Source organism: Cervus canadensis, chromosome 18 (genome assembly GCF_019320065.1).
Source record: "Cervus canadensis isolate Bull #8, Minnesota chromosome 18, ASM1932006v1, whole genome shotgun sequence".
NCBI lineage: Eukaryota > Metazoa > Chordata > Mammalia > Artiodactyla > Cervidae > Cervus > Cervus canadensis.
In genome coordinates, this window is record NC_057403.1 from 14,085,882 (window position 1) to 14,098,362 (window position 12,481).

Consider the following 12,481-nt stretch of genomic DNA (forward strand, 5'->3'; position numbering starts at 1 on the left):
AATGCGGTGCCCTCCCCGGGGGAAAAGGGGAAGACTCGCGCACGCGCGCTGACGGATCTGGAAGCAGGGGTGGGGGGGTCCTTCTGGAGCAGCTGAGAAACCTCGGCTCAGACCGACGTTTACGCAGGCGCAGAAGCCCATCTCGCCCCCCCCCCCTTTCACCCTGCGCAGGCGCACGAAGCCGCGCTGGCAACCTCCGCAGCGGCCGCGCGCACCCTTTACCCAGCTGGCTGCTTTTGTCTCGCGCAGCCTTCTTAGGCCCTTCGCAGGGCCGGCCCTTCTTTTCCTCTCCTTTCCCCACCCGGAGAGTCAGGTGCCGAGAGCTGGGACGCTTCCCTTCTCCGTTTCCTCTCCCCTGACCCACCTCGCCTCCGTCCTCCCTCCCTTTTCGGTTCCCGGAGCCGGAAGGAGCCGAAGCCCTGACGGAAAAAGCCGAAGCTGTCACTCGTGAGTGGGGGGGGGGGGTCTTCCCGAAGTGGTGGCGGAAGGAGCCGAAGTTCTCCGGGAGGGGAGGAGGGGGCCACTGGAATCTCCGGAAGGAGCCGAAGTTTGGAAATAGCTTGATCTTTGGCTGGGTCCGAAGGCGAGCGCCGGAAACCTTCGGAAAGTGCCGAATCCGGGACGGTTAGGACTGTCAGAAGTAGCCGATTCGCTCGGACTGGCCGGTGGAGAAGAGCGGGGAGAATCAGCGCAAGCAGTGAAAGGGACGGTTTGAATTTTCCGAAGAAGCCGGATTCTTAGAGGGGGCTGGGTGCAGAGGAACGCGAGGACCTCCGAAAACATCCGAACGTGGAAGAGCTAATATCCGAAAAGTTACGAAAACTTGGGAGAGTCCGTGAAACCCTCACTTCGGGTGTTTTCGGAAGCAGCCGTAGTCACCGCTCCGGACGCTTTCCTTTACGGTCCGGAAATAGCCGACGCGTTTCGGAGCCAGACCCTGGGGGGAGGGGCACCTCGCGGGCGCGCAGGCGGGGAGGGGCGGAGCCGGGGCGGGGCGGGGCGGGCAGCCAGGCCTTGATTAGGTAGGAGGCGGTGGAACGCCGGCGGCGGCCGGAAGTAGCCGAAGGTAGCGGCGGAAGTAGCCGAAGCGGCCGGAGCGGGCGCGCGGCAAGGCGAAGCGAAAGCTGCACAGCGCCCTACGCGGCCGCCTCAGCATGTCGGACTTCGACGAGTTCGAGCGGCAGCTCAACGAGAATAAGCAAGGTGAGAGCGCCGGAGGATAGGGGCAGCGGGCGGGGCGGCTCTTGGCTTCCCTCCGTGTCCCCCGCCATTTTCCCCGTCGTTTTCCCCTCTTCTCAGGGCCGCGCGGCGCACCCCCCCCTCCCGTCCCGCAGCGCGCGCCTTGCTCACGTGACCGCCTGGCGTGCCGCGCGCGGCGGAGCGGGGGCGGCGGGCGCGGACCTGGACGCATGCGCATCGCGCTCCGTTCCGCGCCCAGCGCGGTCCGCGTTGGAGGCGCCGCCGGCGCGGCGGGCTCGCATGGTGTCACCTTATGGACTTACGCGTTTTTTAATCTGGAAAGGAGATTGCATAGATGAGTCCCGCAACTCCTTTTCGCCCGACGCACTGGCACTTCCGCTTCCGGCTGGGTCCTCCGCCTGGTTCTCCACGCCCCCTTTGTTCCAAAATGGCGGTCGTGGGTACCCCTTCACGTGGGCGCTGGCAGTGCCGCGTGGGGAGCACCTCTCGCCCCGGCTCCTTTGCCCCTCGTCCTGCTCACTGGCCGCCTGGTCCCCGCGGGCCGCTGGGGTCGGGCGCCAGCGTTGGCGCCGGTGGAAGGGCCGCAATGTCCGAGCTCCGTGACCCTCCCGCATCCCTGCACCCCTTCTCGGGGCCCTGGCTCCCCCGGCGGTCGCAGTGCGGACTGTTTGCCTGTCATCTCTCCCCACGGCCTGCACTATCGCACCAGCCTCTTAAATCTCAGCGTGGAGCGGACACTTGGGCACTGAGCGAGGAGGGGGCTCGCTTCACTTTGGAGGGCGGGAGGCGCGTCCCCCTCGGGAGACGCCGAGTCCAAGCACGGGGCCGTGATTAGTTTGGGGACCCCAAGAACGTTAGCGCTGGGAGAGGTGTAGGACAGTTAGCAGGTTTCCTTGCTTTCTTAATCCGGTTTGAGAGTGAAGAAACTTAAACTTAGGTCGAGGGAAGGTGGCGGGCTTGAGGCTTACTCTGCTTGTGTCTGGAGCGCCTAGTGAGGGGCGCTGGGATTCCCCTTTTGGCCCAGCCCGAAGTTGGGGAGGGGGTGGCTGGATCAGTAGGCTGTGCCTGGGGAAGCGCACCCACAGGGTGTCGGTCACGTACATGATGCACTGCTTAACAGCACGGACTGTGGAGGGGCGCAGGCGCGGGTTCTAGCACCTAATTAGTTACCAAGTATTTGTGGGCCTGTTTTTCCTTCGTGTAATGGACGGCTTTTTGTTGTTGGTTTTTTTTTTTTTTTGGTCTCTAGAATGTTGGAATTAACAGTAATAATAGTTAAGCTTACAGCACCCACCACGTGTCACGCACATTGCTAAGCTCTTCTGCAGTTTTCCTAAGTGGATTCTTGTAACACCTCTGTGAGGCTGAAGTGATTTCCTGCCCTTCGCAGAGGAGGAAACAGGCTCAAGAATAAAAGCTTTCCCAGATTTCAGCTGATCAGAGGCAGAGCTGAGATTCAGCGGGGCAACATGCCGACAGTGTGTGGCATGTGGCTTGGCCTCCTTTAAGTGCCCAGTAAGTGATACTTTTTTCAACGGTGAAATCGTTCCTAGTGTAAGGGCTCACTCGGAGGAAGTGTGGAGGCGCATTTCAGATGTCCCCAAGCCGTACACCTAGGGGTGCCCGCGAGCCTCATTTAAATAAGAGGAGAAAACGGGTTTAGAGTTTGGTTGCTGTTGCACGGTTTTGTGCAGGATAGCTGAAACGGCCCCTGAGCCTGCGGGGCTGCAGAGACGCGTCCTGCCAGGCTGGACAGCCAGAGCTGATGGAGCTGCTCTGGGGCACTGACACTCGCGGTCTGGTCTCTGCTTGGGTGTCCCCTCAGCCTGGGCACGTCCCTGGGGTTGGTGAGTTGTTCACACAACGAGGTGGCCATGGCATTTAGAGCAGCCGAGCTCCTTTCCTGTTCTGATCTGTGCTGGATCATTGTGTGTGTGTGGTGTTGTTTTTTTTTCCTGGGGGTGGGGGCGGGGGTTACCCTTGCCTTATGGGGCAGCTTTGCCCACGTGCTGCTCTGCCCGAGTCTGTCTTGGCGGTCCTGCGTCCTCCAGGCCTCAGCCCCTGAGACCTGGGTTCCATGTCTGTGTCTACGGCACCTGGCAGGCCCCGCTGTTTCCTGTGGGACCACCTCTCTCTGCCTGTCTGTTTCTGAGCCTCAGCTGCAGGGAAGGGTCTCTGCCTGACTTAGCAGTGGGGAGCCAGAGGCCCAGAACCGTTGTCGTCCACCCCCCACCCAGGGCCAGGACGCTCCTCACACTGCTTGCCCGTCCCTCTTGGTACCAGTCTTGGATGTATTTTTCATGTTTAAGTTTTTTCATCTTTGAGGAGGCAATTCCACCATCACTCGTGGTTCTAGCCAGGCCCTAATGGGTCTCCCTGTTTCGTGTTTAGAGGTATTGTCCCTGCCTAGCTGCCCTTGAACTTTAAGGGTTCACATTCAGGCTTCACCTGTATCCAGGCTTTTTGGGCAGGGAAAGTCACGTGACCTCCCCGAGCCTCAGTCTTTTGTGAGCGAGATCCCCCCCTCCCCAAGTGTTTTCCCACAGTAACCCGGGGAGTAAAACCAGCAGAGTCTGGTTTTAGACAGCATCTGAATGTTTGCAACGAGGTTTTTTCCTTTCCCGGGTGCGTATGTAGCTTGTTTTAGTGTTAAAACTCATTCATAAAAGCTCGCGGTAGTTGCATCGGAAGAGCATGAGAGTTGAAGCAGTACGCGTGAGGCTTTGACAGCCTCTCCTTATTGCCCCCGCCTCCTGGTAAAATGAACTGGAGTCTGAGCATAGCGGAGGAACCAGTGTCGTCTTTGAACCGAGGGACTGGGCTACAGACCGTGTGGGGCAGGAGCCTCGTGCCTCACAGGGTGGCGGGCTGCTGGGGGAAGGAGGGGAGGTTGAAGGCCCGGCTGTAGCGGCCGTGGGGCGCGGTGGATCAAGCGCCCACCCCACCCAGCTCCTGCGTCTTTAACACCCGGGGCGGTGGGCGGGGCCTCCAGGACTTTAGGTCCTCGGTTGGTGGGCAGGGCCTCCCAGGAGGGCGTTTTCGCTTGGTGGGTGGGGACGGGTGGGTGCCCCGCCCCCCGGGGCTGCCCGGCCCCGCCCGGCCTTTCGCGGGCCCGGAGGTGGGGCGTGGGCCGGCTGGTTGCGGAGGACTCTCCTGAGGGGTCGCCGGGTCCCTTCAGGAAAACATCACTGGGTCTCTTGATTCCCCAGCGTCTAGCCCTGCCCCTCTCAGGGACGACCCTGGGTCAGGCCCCTCAGCCCTGGAGGGGGACCAGGAGCCAGCCTCCTCTGTCTTCTCTGGCCCCCCAGCTCCTCCTGAGCAGACTCAGGTACCTTACGCCCCGGGGCCCTGCTAGGCCCTGTTCCCTCAGGTAACTGCTCCCGCCTGGCCCCCAGGGCCCTCGGGCTCCCTCGTGGACAGGAAGCCTGCCGCCCCGCCCTCCGCGAGCCCTTCCCCGTGGGGGTGGCCTCCCGGGCTGGGGCGCGGCCTCGGGGGCGGGCGGGCCGGGCTGCCCCCGCCCAGCTCACGGCCCTTTCCCCGCAGAGCGCGACAAGGAGAACCGGCACCGCAAGCGCAGCCACAGCCGCTCCCGGAGCCGGGACCGCAAGCGTCGCAGCCGGAGCCGTGACCGCCGCAACCGGGACCAGCGCAGCGCCTCCCGGGACAGGCGGCGCCGCAGGTACCAGGGAGGCAGGGCTGCGTCCGGGCCGCAGGCCCCTATCCGCGCGGGGCTAGGGGCTCTGCTGTCGTGTCTGGCCGTTTTCTTCTCTCTGCCGGGCTTCCGGGGGCGAGTCTGGGGGTCAGGCCCCCCTTTCCCTTGTCTGGTCTGGGTTCTCCGTCGGCTTCCCGGGCTGCGCTCTGCTTTCCCAGGGCAGGGAGGCGTCTCTCGGGACAGCTCTCTGCTCTGACGCCTCTTCCTTTCCCAGGCTGCCCCCCGTTCTCTCTGTCACGAGTGGAAGGGCGGGTGGGGGGGTGCCCCGCCTCCTCCCACCTCAGCCTCTCCAGCTGGAAGGTGGTCTGTCTGGCCCTCCTTCCTTCCTCGTGGCTGGGGGACTTGGGGGCGATGCCCTGCCCCAGCCCTGGGGCTCAGTGCCCTCGGGGGGGTGCGGCGTCCGGGGGAGATGAGGGTCCCCAGTCATCCCTCCCCACACCTTTCCCTCCCACCCCCAGCAAACCTTTGACCAGAGGCGCTAAAGAGGAGCACGGTGGATTGATGTGAGCTTCTCTTCTGCCCCTTCCCCCCACGCCCTCCCCCGCCTCCCCCGCGCACCCCGCCCTGTCCTCCCCCGCCCGCCCGAGCACCGGGAAGAGTCCCCTGCCCGGAACGGGCCCTGACCACGTCCTCTCTCTCCTGGAGAGCCGAGCCGGGGGCCGAGGGGAGCCTGGGGGGCCCGTAGGCCCACCTTTGGTCAGACTGAGGTCGCCCCGCCCCACTCTCCCCTCCCGCCTCCCCCAGTCGCTCCCCCCGCCACGAGAAGAAGAAGAAGGTCCGCAAATACTGGGACGTGCCACCGCCGGGCTTCGAACACATCACCCCCATGCAGTACAAGGCCATGCAAGGTGGGCTCCGCGCCTGGACTCAGGGGGTGGGGGGGAGGGGCGAGGCCTTCAGCCGACCCAGCTCCGGGGTGGCGGTGCTCCCATGTTCTCTGACCCCTTCTGTCCCTCTTGAAGCTGCCGGTCAGATTCCAGCCACCGCCCTCCTCCCCACCATGACCCCCGACGGTCTGGCTGTGACGCCGACGCCGGTGCCCGTGGTCGGGAGCCAGATGACCAGACAGGCCCGGCGCCTCTACGTGGGCAACATCCCCTTCGGCGTCACTGAGGAGGCCATGATGGACTTCTTCAACGCTCAGATGCGCCTGGGGGGGCTGACGCAGGCCCCCGGCAACCCCGTCTTGGCCGTGCAGATCAACCAGGACAAGAACTTTGCCTTCTTAGAGTTCCGCTCGGTGGACGAGACCACCCAGGCCATGGCCTTCGACGGCATCATCTTCCAGGGCCAGTCGCTGAAGATCCGCAGGCCTCATGACTACCAGCCCCTGCCGGGCATGTCGGAGAACCCCTCTGTCTACGTGCCTGGTGAGTGGGCTTGGGGGGTCCTGAAGGGTGTGCAGGGCCAGCCCGGGGACTCTCAGCCTGTCAGGGGCTGGGGCAGGCCGAGGGTCTTGGGAGAAGTGGGATGCTCTGGGCCATCAGGTCAGTGCAAGCATGCTGGAGCCCATGTGGATGCCCGTGTGTCCGCTGAGCTCCTCCGCGGGCCTGATGGGTGGCTGTCCCCTCCTTTCCTGTCTCGGGGCTTCCGCTCACCCCTTGCTTGGAGCCGGACTCCCCTCCGTGGTGAGTGCCATCTGGGTAGGTGGGCAGCAAAGCAGGCCTGGGTGGCCAGAGTCTGCTCTCTGCTGGGCCGGAGAGGCGCTGTGCTTTGCAGCTGCGTTGTCTCTGATGAAGCTTCTCTATCACTCGGGCCTGAGTGTCCAGAGATGCTGGCGTTGGGGGCCGTGTAACACCCACAGTGTAAAAGGCCCTTCTGGAAAGCTCTCAGACCATGCAGGCGTGGCACGTGGCCGCACTGGGCCTGCAGGCTGTGCTGAAGGGTGGGCCTGTGTGCGTCACCACGCCCTGGGTGGAGAACAGTCTGTGCTGGCTGAGGTTCACACCCAAGGGTGCCTTATGGAAGCAGTCCGTTCCTCCCCTGGTGAAGCCAGGGGGCGTGGGGCGCAGTGAGGGCGGCCCCTGGGGACCACCTGGCTTCTCTGGTCCCCACTGAGAGTGTGGGGAGGCCAGCTCTCTCGGGAGCTTGTGGGAGGCCGTGGCCTGCTGCTGACTTGCCATGTTTTCTGTGCATGTGTGTCTGGGGGGATCAGGCCACAGGACGTGCTTCCGTGCCTCCTGGTGACCCGCATGCATCCTAAGCATCCTGCTGACGGAGGCTGGCCCTAGCCCGCCGTGCCAGGCGCCGTCCGGGGGTGCCCTGTGGGTGTGGCGGCGGCGTGACTGTCCTGTAGTACAGGGTTAGAGCTGCCCCTGCACTGCAGAGCTGCCCTCCACCTGCAGAGTGCCTCAGAGTGGCGCGCAGGCCTGCCTGTCACCTTTCTCCTGTGGGAGCCTGGCTCTGTCACTGCGGCCGGTCTCTTCTCCTGGGATTTGCCTCCATGGAGGGGATGGGGTTCAGCCACAGTGACCGGGGAGTGTGTTTCCTGGGCTGTGGAGGGGACAGGAAGCCAGATTCTGCCTGTGATGAAGCGTTCTCAAACTAGAGAAGTTTCTCTGTAATTTTGAGGTTTTTTTTAAACTTTGTCTTTTGCTCTGCAAGTCTTTGTTGCTGCTTGAGGACTCTCTCTAGTTGCAATGCTTGTTGCAGTGGCTTCTCTTGTTGTGGGGCTCGAGGGCGCTCAGGCATCAGTATTTGTGTTGTGTGGGCTCTGTTGCCCCGAAGCAAGTGGGATCTTCCCGGGCCAGGGATTGAACCCTTGTGTCCTGAGTTGGTGGGTGGATTCTTAACTACTGGACCACCAGGCAAATCTTAAACATAGTATTTTAATTTTCCTTTCTACTCCAATGAAAAATCTGACTGTATGATTGAAGGGGAGAAAGTGAAAGTGATAGTCGCTCAGTCCTGTCTGACTCTTTGTGGCCCTGTGGACTGTAGCCCGCCAGGCTCCTCTGTCCGTGGGATTCTCTCGGCATGGATACTGGAGTGGGTTGTCATTCGTTTTTGCAGAGGATTTTCGTGACCCAGGGATCGAACCCGGGTCTCCCACATTGCAAGCAGATTCTTGACCACTGAGCCACCTGGGAAGCCCCAGGGAGATGCATTTGATAAAATTCAACAGATGCTTTTGGTTGGAGAAGAAACAGTTCAGGACCCTGGATGGAAGGGGTGCGGCCTGAGGCTGTGCACCTGTGTTGTCCGGAGGCGTCTGCAGTGGTTGGGGCCAGGCTTGGCCCTTGGCTCTGGGCAAAGCTGACTGCCTTGGGAGGCTCCCGCCCTGGGCTCCGTCCGTCCTGCGGGCCAGGCTGGTGCTGGGGCAGCGAGGGCTCCTGCCGAGGAGGTGGCGACACCTGGGGAGGCTTAAGAGCTGAGGGGCAGAACAGGCGTGTGAGGCCAGACCTGGTGCCCGTGCGGGAGAGCTGGGCAGGGTGTGGGCTCTGGGCACCCGCATGGCCCGGGGCCTCAGTCTGCATCGCATGACCTCAGGACCATGTGACCACGGCGGGGCGGTGGTGGCCGGGACGCGGCCTGCGCTCCCCTGAGCTAGGCTGCCCGGAGTCCAGCCTGTTGTTCTCATCCGCCCCCCATCCCCCCAGAAGGAGCCTTGCTCTGGGTGGAATGCTGCTTCTCTGTGGTCCTCTGGGCTGGGTGGCCGGCTGCAGTGGGCCCTGAAGGCAGTCAGGAGCTGGCCGGCCAGGGTGCAGGCCCTGGGAGGTGGAGGACCCTGGGGGACTCGGTGGGGGGCAGGGGGGGGTGCTCAGCACGGGGCGTGGCCAATGGGTGCCTGGTGGTTCTGAGGCCTGCTCCGCTGAGGGGCCCCCACCTGATGCAGCTCAGGGTGCTGAGGGGGTAGGCACAGCCCAGCCTCACGGACATGGAACGCTGGGCCTAAGGTACCGCCGGGCCAGGACCAGGAGCAAGGGCGGCAGGCCCGGGGGGGGCGGGGGTTCTAGCTGGGGCCAGAGCGGGAGGGGAGGCGAGGCCGTGGCCTGCGACCCTCCCTGGGGGCTGAGAGCTCCCACAGCTTGGGGCGAGCGTGGTCGCTGACCTGGCTCAGTGTGCGGCTGTGCCCGCTGGTGTTGGGTGCCCTGAGGAGGGGGCTGGTGGCCAGGCGGGGGCCCCCCCGGAGACATCCCCCAGGTCCCCATGATGACCGTGCCGGGAATTGCAACCTGTCCTGTCCCCCCCGCCCCGCCCCCTGGCCAGGAGTCGTGTCCACCGTGGTCCCGGACTCTGCACACAAGCTGTTCATCGGGGGCTTGCCCAACTACCTGAACGACGACCAGGTGAAAGAGCTGCTGGCGTCGTTCGGGCCGCTCAAGGCCTTCAACCTGGTCAAGGACAGCGCCACCGGGCTGTCCAAGGGCTACGCCTTCTGTGAGTACGTGGACATCAAGGTCACGGACCAGGCCACCGCGGGGCTGAACGGGATGCAGCTGGGAGACAAGAAGCTGCTGGTCCAGAGGGCGAGTGTGGGCGCCAAGAATGCCACGCTGAGCACCATCAGCCAGACCCCCGTGACCTTGCAAGTGCCCGGCCTGATGAGCTCGCAGGTGCAGATGGGCGGGCAGCCGACGGAGGTGCTGTGCCTGATGAACATGGTGCTGCCCGCCGAGCTGCTGGACGACGAGGAGTACGAGGAGATCGTGGAGGACGTGCGCGACGAGTGCGGGAAGTACGGGCTCGTCAAGTCCATCGAGATCCCGCGGCCTGTGGACGGCGTGGAGGTGCCCGGCTGCGGGAAGGTGCGTGCTCACACATGCACACACCCCCACACACAGGTGTGCGCTGCTCTGACCCTGGCAGTGTGTGAGGCAGCGGTGCAATGCTGCGGCCGAGCTCTCGTCTCTGCAGCGAAGCAACTTTGCCGCAAAACCTGCTCCTGCGTGCCCCTGTGCGCGTGGTCGGCTCTCCTCGGGCACAGTGTGAAAAGCTTCTCCCAGCTGCAGCCCCCGTCCCCGGGCCGGCTACGCTCGCTTGGGAGCCCCCAGCTCTTCCTCCCGGTTCGCTTCTTGGTTTCCAGACTCTGATTCTCGGCCCGCTGAGGCACGCTGGCCCTGCCACCGTTCGGGTGTCAGCACCTTGCCATACCCTGGGGAGCGTGTGTGCCTTGTGACCCTGGCTGCTGTCTCGTGCGTCTGGGGGGGCCTGGGGGCGGGGTGGGGCCCCTGGTTTAGCAGGAAGGGTGGCAGTGGTGAGGCCCACAGGAGGTCCTGAGCGGGCAGCACTGAGGGCACAGGGTTAGCCGGGGCAGGTGCAGGAGACCTCCGTGAGGTCTTCAAGTGGAGGGCGGGGGTGGGCGTGCAGCCCTGCGGAGCTGGAACTTCCCGGGTCAGGGTGACGGCAGGGTGGTCTTCAGGGCTCTGCAGACAAACAGTCTGCCATTGTCTGGCAGGAGGATGGGGAGAAGGCGTGTCAGTGCCTGGACCCTGTGGTCCGTGTGTGTTGGGGGCGGGGGTCGTCACATGCTCAGACTTGGGGTGATGGGGCAGGACGGAAGCTGAGAAGCAGGGAGATGAGCAGGTCAGAGGAGAAGGGGTGATGCCGGGGGCTGGGGTCCCAGCGAGGTGCTGTGGACTCAGAGGGCTGGATGGACTTGCTTTCTGAGTGTGGGGCCTGCTGGATGGACTGGCCCTGGGGCAGAGGAGCGGCTTGCCCAGGAGATGCCTCCATGAGGTGTTGGTGGGGAAATGGATGGGAAGACCTTACCCGGTCTCTGGGATCCGCCTGTCAGATTTGTGTCTAAACTTTATTGTCATTCTTTTCAAACATACATAGGAGTAGAGAAATGGTCAGGGTGATAGTGACTGTACGGAATACTACTTAAGTCGGGTCAGAGCGCCCCATCGGCCAGCGTCAGGATGCCAGGGTCCTGACAGTCTGAATTTCCCCCTCCAGCTTCCCAGCTCCTCCTCTGTGCCTTTGCTGAAACAAAGCATGTCTCGTGTCACTCGCACACTTGCTCTCTGCCTGAGCCGCTGCTGTCTCGGGTCTGGGTTCTGTGCTGCCACCTGGGCCCATCCCGCTCCACACGCTAGGAGCTGGTCTGTCCCGCGCCCGGCGTGACGGTGCCCCCTGGGGACACATCCACCTTGGCTGAGAACTGCTATAAACAGGATTAAAACATTTTTATTTTAAAAAACCCACGTGATAACCGTTCGTATCTCTCTACCCAGGCATGTTTGAGTTCCCTTACTGTCTCAAAGATGTCTTTTTACAGTTGTTTTGATCAAAGTAAGAACCCTGCAGGTTGGATCCAGACTCTTCTTTTTTCGGCAAGCCGTTTTTGCTTGTCGAAGCATGGCGTCTTTTCTAGAATTCTCCGTTTCCCCTTGTTCCGAATTAGACTGGTTGTGTCTGCCCTTCCCTCCACTTCTGTCAGCTGCTGATTCAAGCAAGATGATAATCGTGACTAGATCATGGTTCAGGTTTTTTCTTTGGAATCAGCCTGGGTGTGAATACCAATTGCTGAGCCTTCCTTATTTCATCCCTTGTCTAGGGGAGACACCATGGCCCCTGGGGACTGGGGAGCACCCAGGGGTGCCTAGTGCGATAGACTGCTCTCCTTGAGCCTGCCCTGTGCCCGGCCCTTTCGGCTCTTGGCTCGAGCCTGCCTCTGCTCTCCACGCCCCTGTGTTTTGTCTGTCTTTGATCCTGGGGCGCTGGAGGGTGTTGGGTGAATGTCCCTACACCTGTGGTGAGGCCGCTTTCCAGCCCTCTTCCTCCCGCGAAGTTCTGGGTTTGGGTGGGTGCTGCTGGTTGCTGAGAGGGAGCTAAGAGAGGCCTGGGTCTTCACAAGCTTCGTCTTGTTCCTACAGATCTTCGTGGAGTTCACCTCTGTGTTTGACTGCCAGAAAGCCATGCAGGGCCTGACGGGTCGCAAGTTCGCCAACAGAGTGGTCGTCACAAAATACTGTGACCCCGACTCTTACCACCGCCGGGACTTCTGGTAGAGGCGGCGGGGGAGGGCAGGGGCGGAGCTGGCTGGGGGCTTCTCCCTCTCCTGCTCCCCCCATTTTCCCCCTCTGAAGACGATGGGCAGAGGAGTGACCGCCGAATGACAGCCGGCAGCAACTGGAATGGCAGCAATTAAGGGTGGGGGCGGGCTGGGGTTGGGGCGGGGCGGGGACTGGGGAAGTGCGCACACAGACCCACACAGACACACGCACCCACAGACACAGAGGGAAGGGCGGGGAGCGGGCGACAGCAGGGCGGGGTCGGACCCCCACAGCCCCTCCCTGAAGCAGTCTTCTCCCGGATACCCCCTTTCTCTTACCCTTCCCCACTGTAGAAACATAGCGTGTTTATATTTTATGGCCAAACTCTTTTCAATTTTGTTGTCCGGTCCGGTACCTTGCCCCTTCCTTCTCAGGACCACAGCTCCCGTCCTCCTGGCCTCTGGTCCTCGCCCCGGTGTCCTGGTTTCTTACGTAGTTGATTCTCTCTAGTCTCCTGGACCTGCCCCCCACCCCATGGCCCCTGTCCCTCTCCTCCTCTCTGTGGCAGTTTCATATTTGCTAAGACGAATTTGCTCATTAAACATTTTGTTGTATTTTACTTTATGGA

General features: G+C 62.6%; 1 protein-coding gene across 1 annotated transcript; it reads left to right on the plus strand.

Annotated features, from left to right (window-relative positions):
- The first annotated feature begins 187 nt into the window (after window positions 1-187).
- On the plus strand, window positions 188-12,477 carry U2AF2 (U2 small nuclear RNA auxiliary factor 2). Its single transcript, XM_043437689.1, has 7 exons — window positions 188-1,203; window positions 4,744-4,879; window positions 5,371-5,415; window positions 5,657-5,760; window positions 5,875-6,282; window positions 9,122-9,660; window positions 11,734-12,477. Exons 1-7 carry the CDS (start codon window positions 1,155-1,157, stop codon window positions 11,866-11,868), a joined length of 1,416 nt encoding a protein of 471 aa, XP_043293624.1. The 5' UTR covers window positions 188-1,154; the 3' UTR covers window positions 11,869-12,477.
- Window positions 12,478-12,481: the final 4 nt, after the last annotated feature.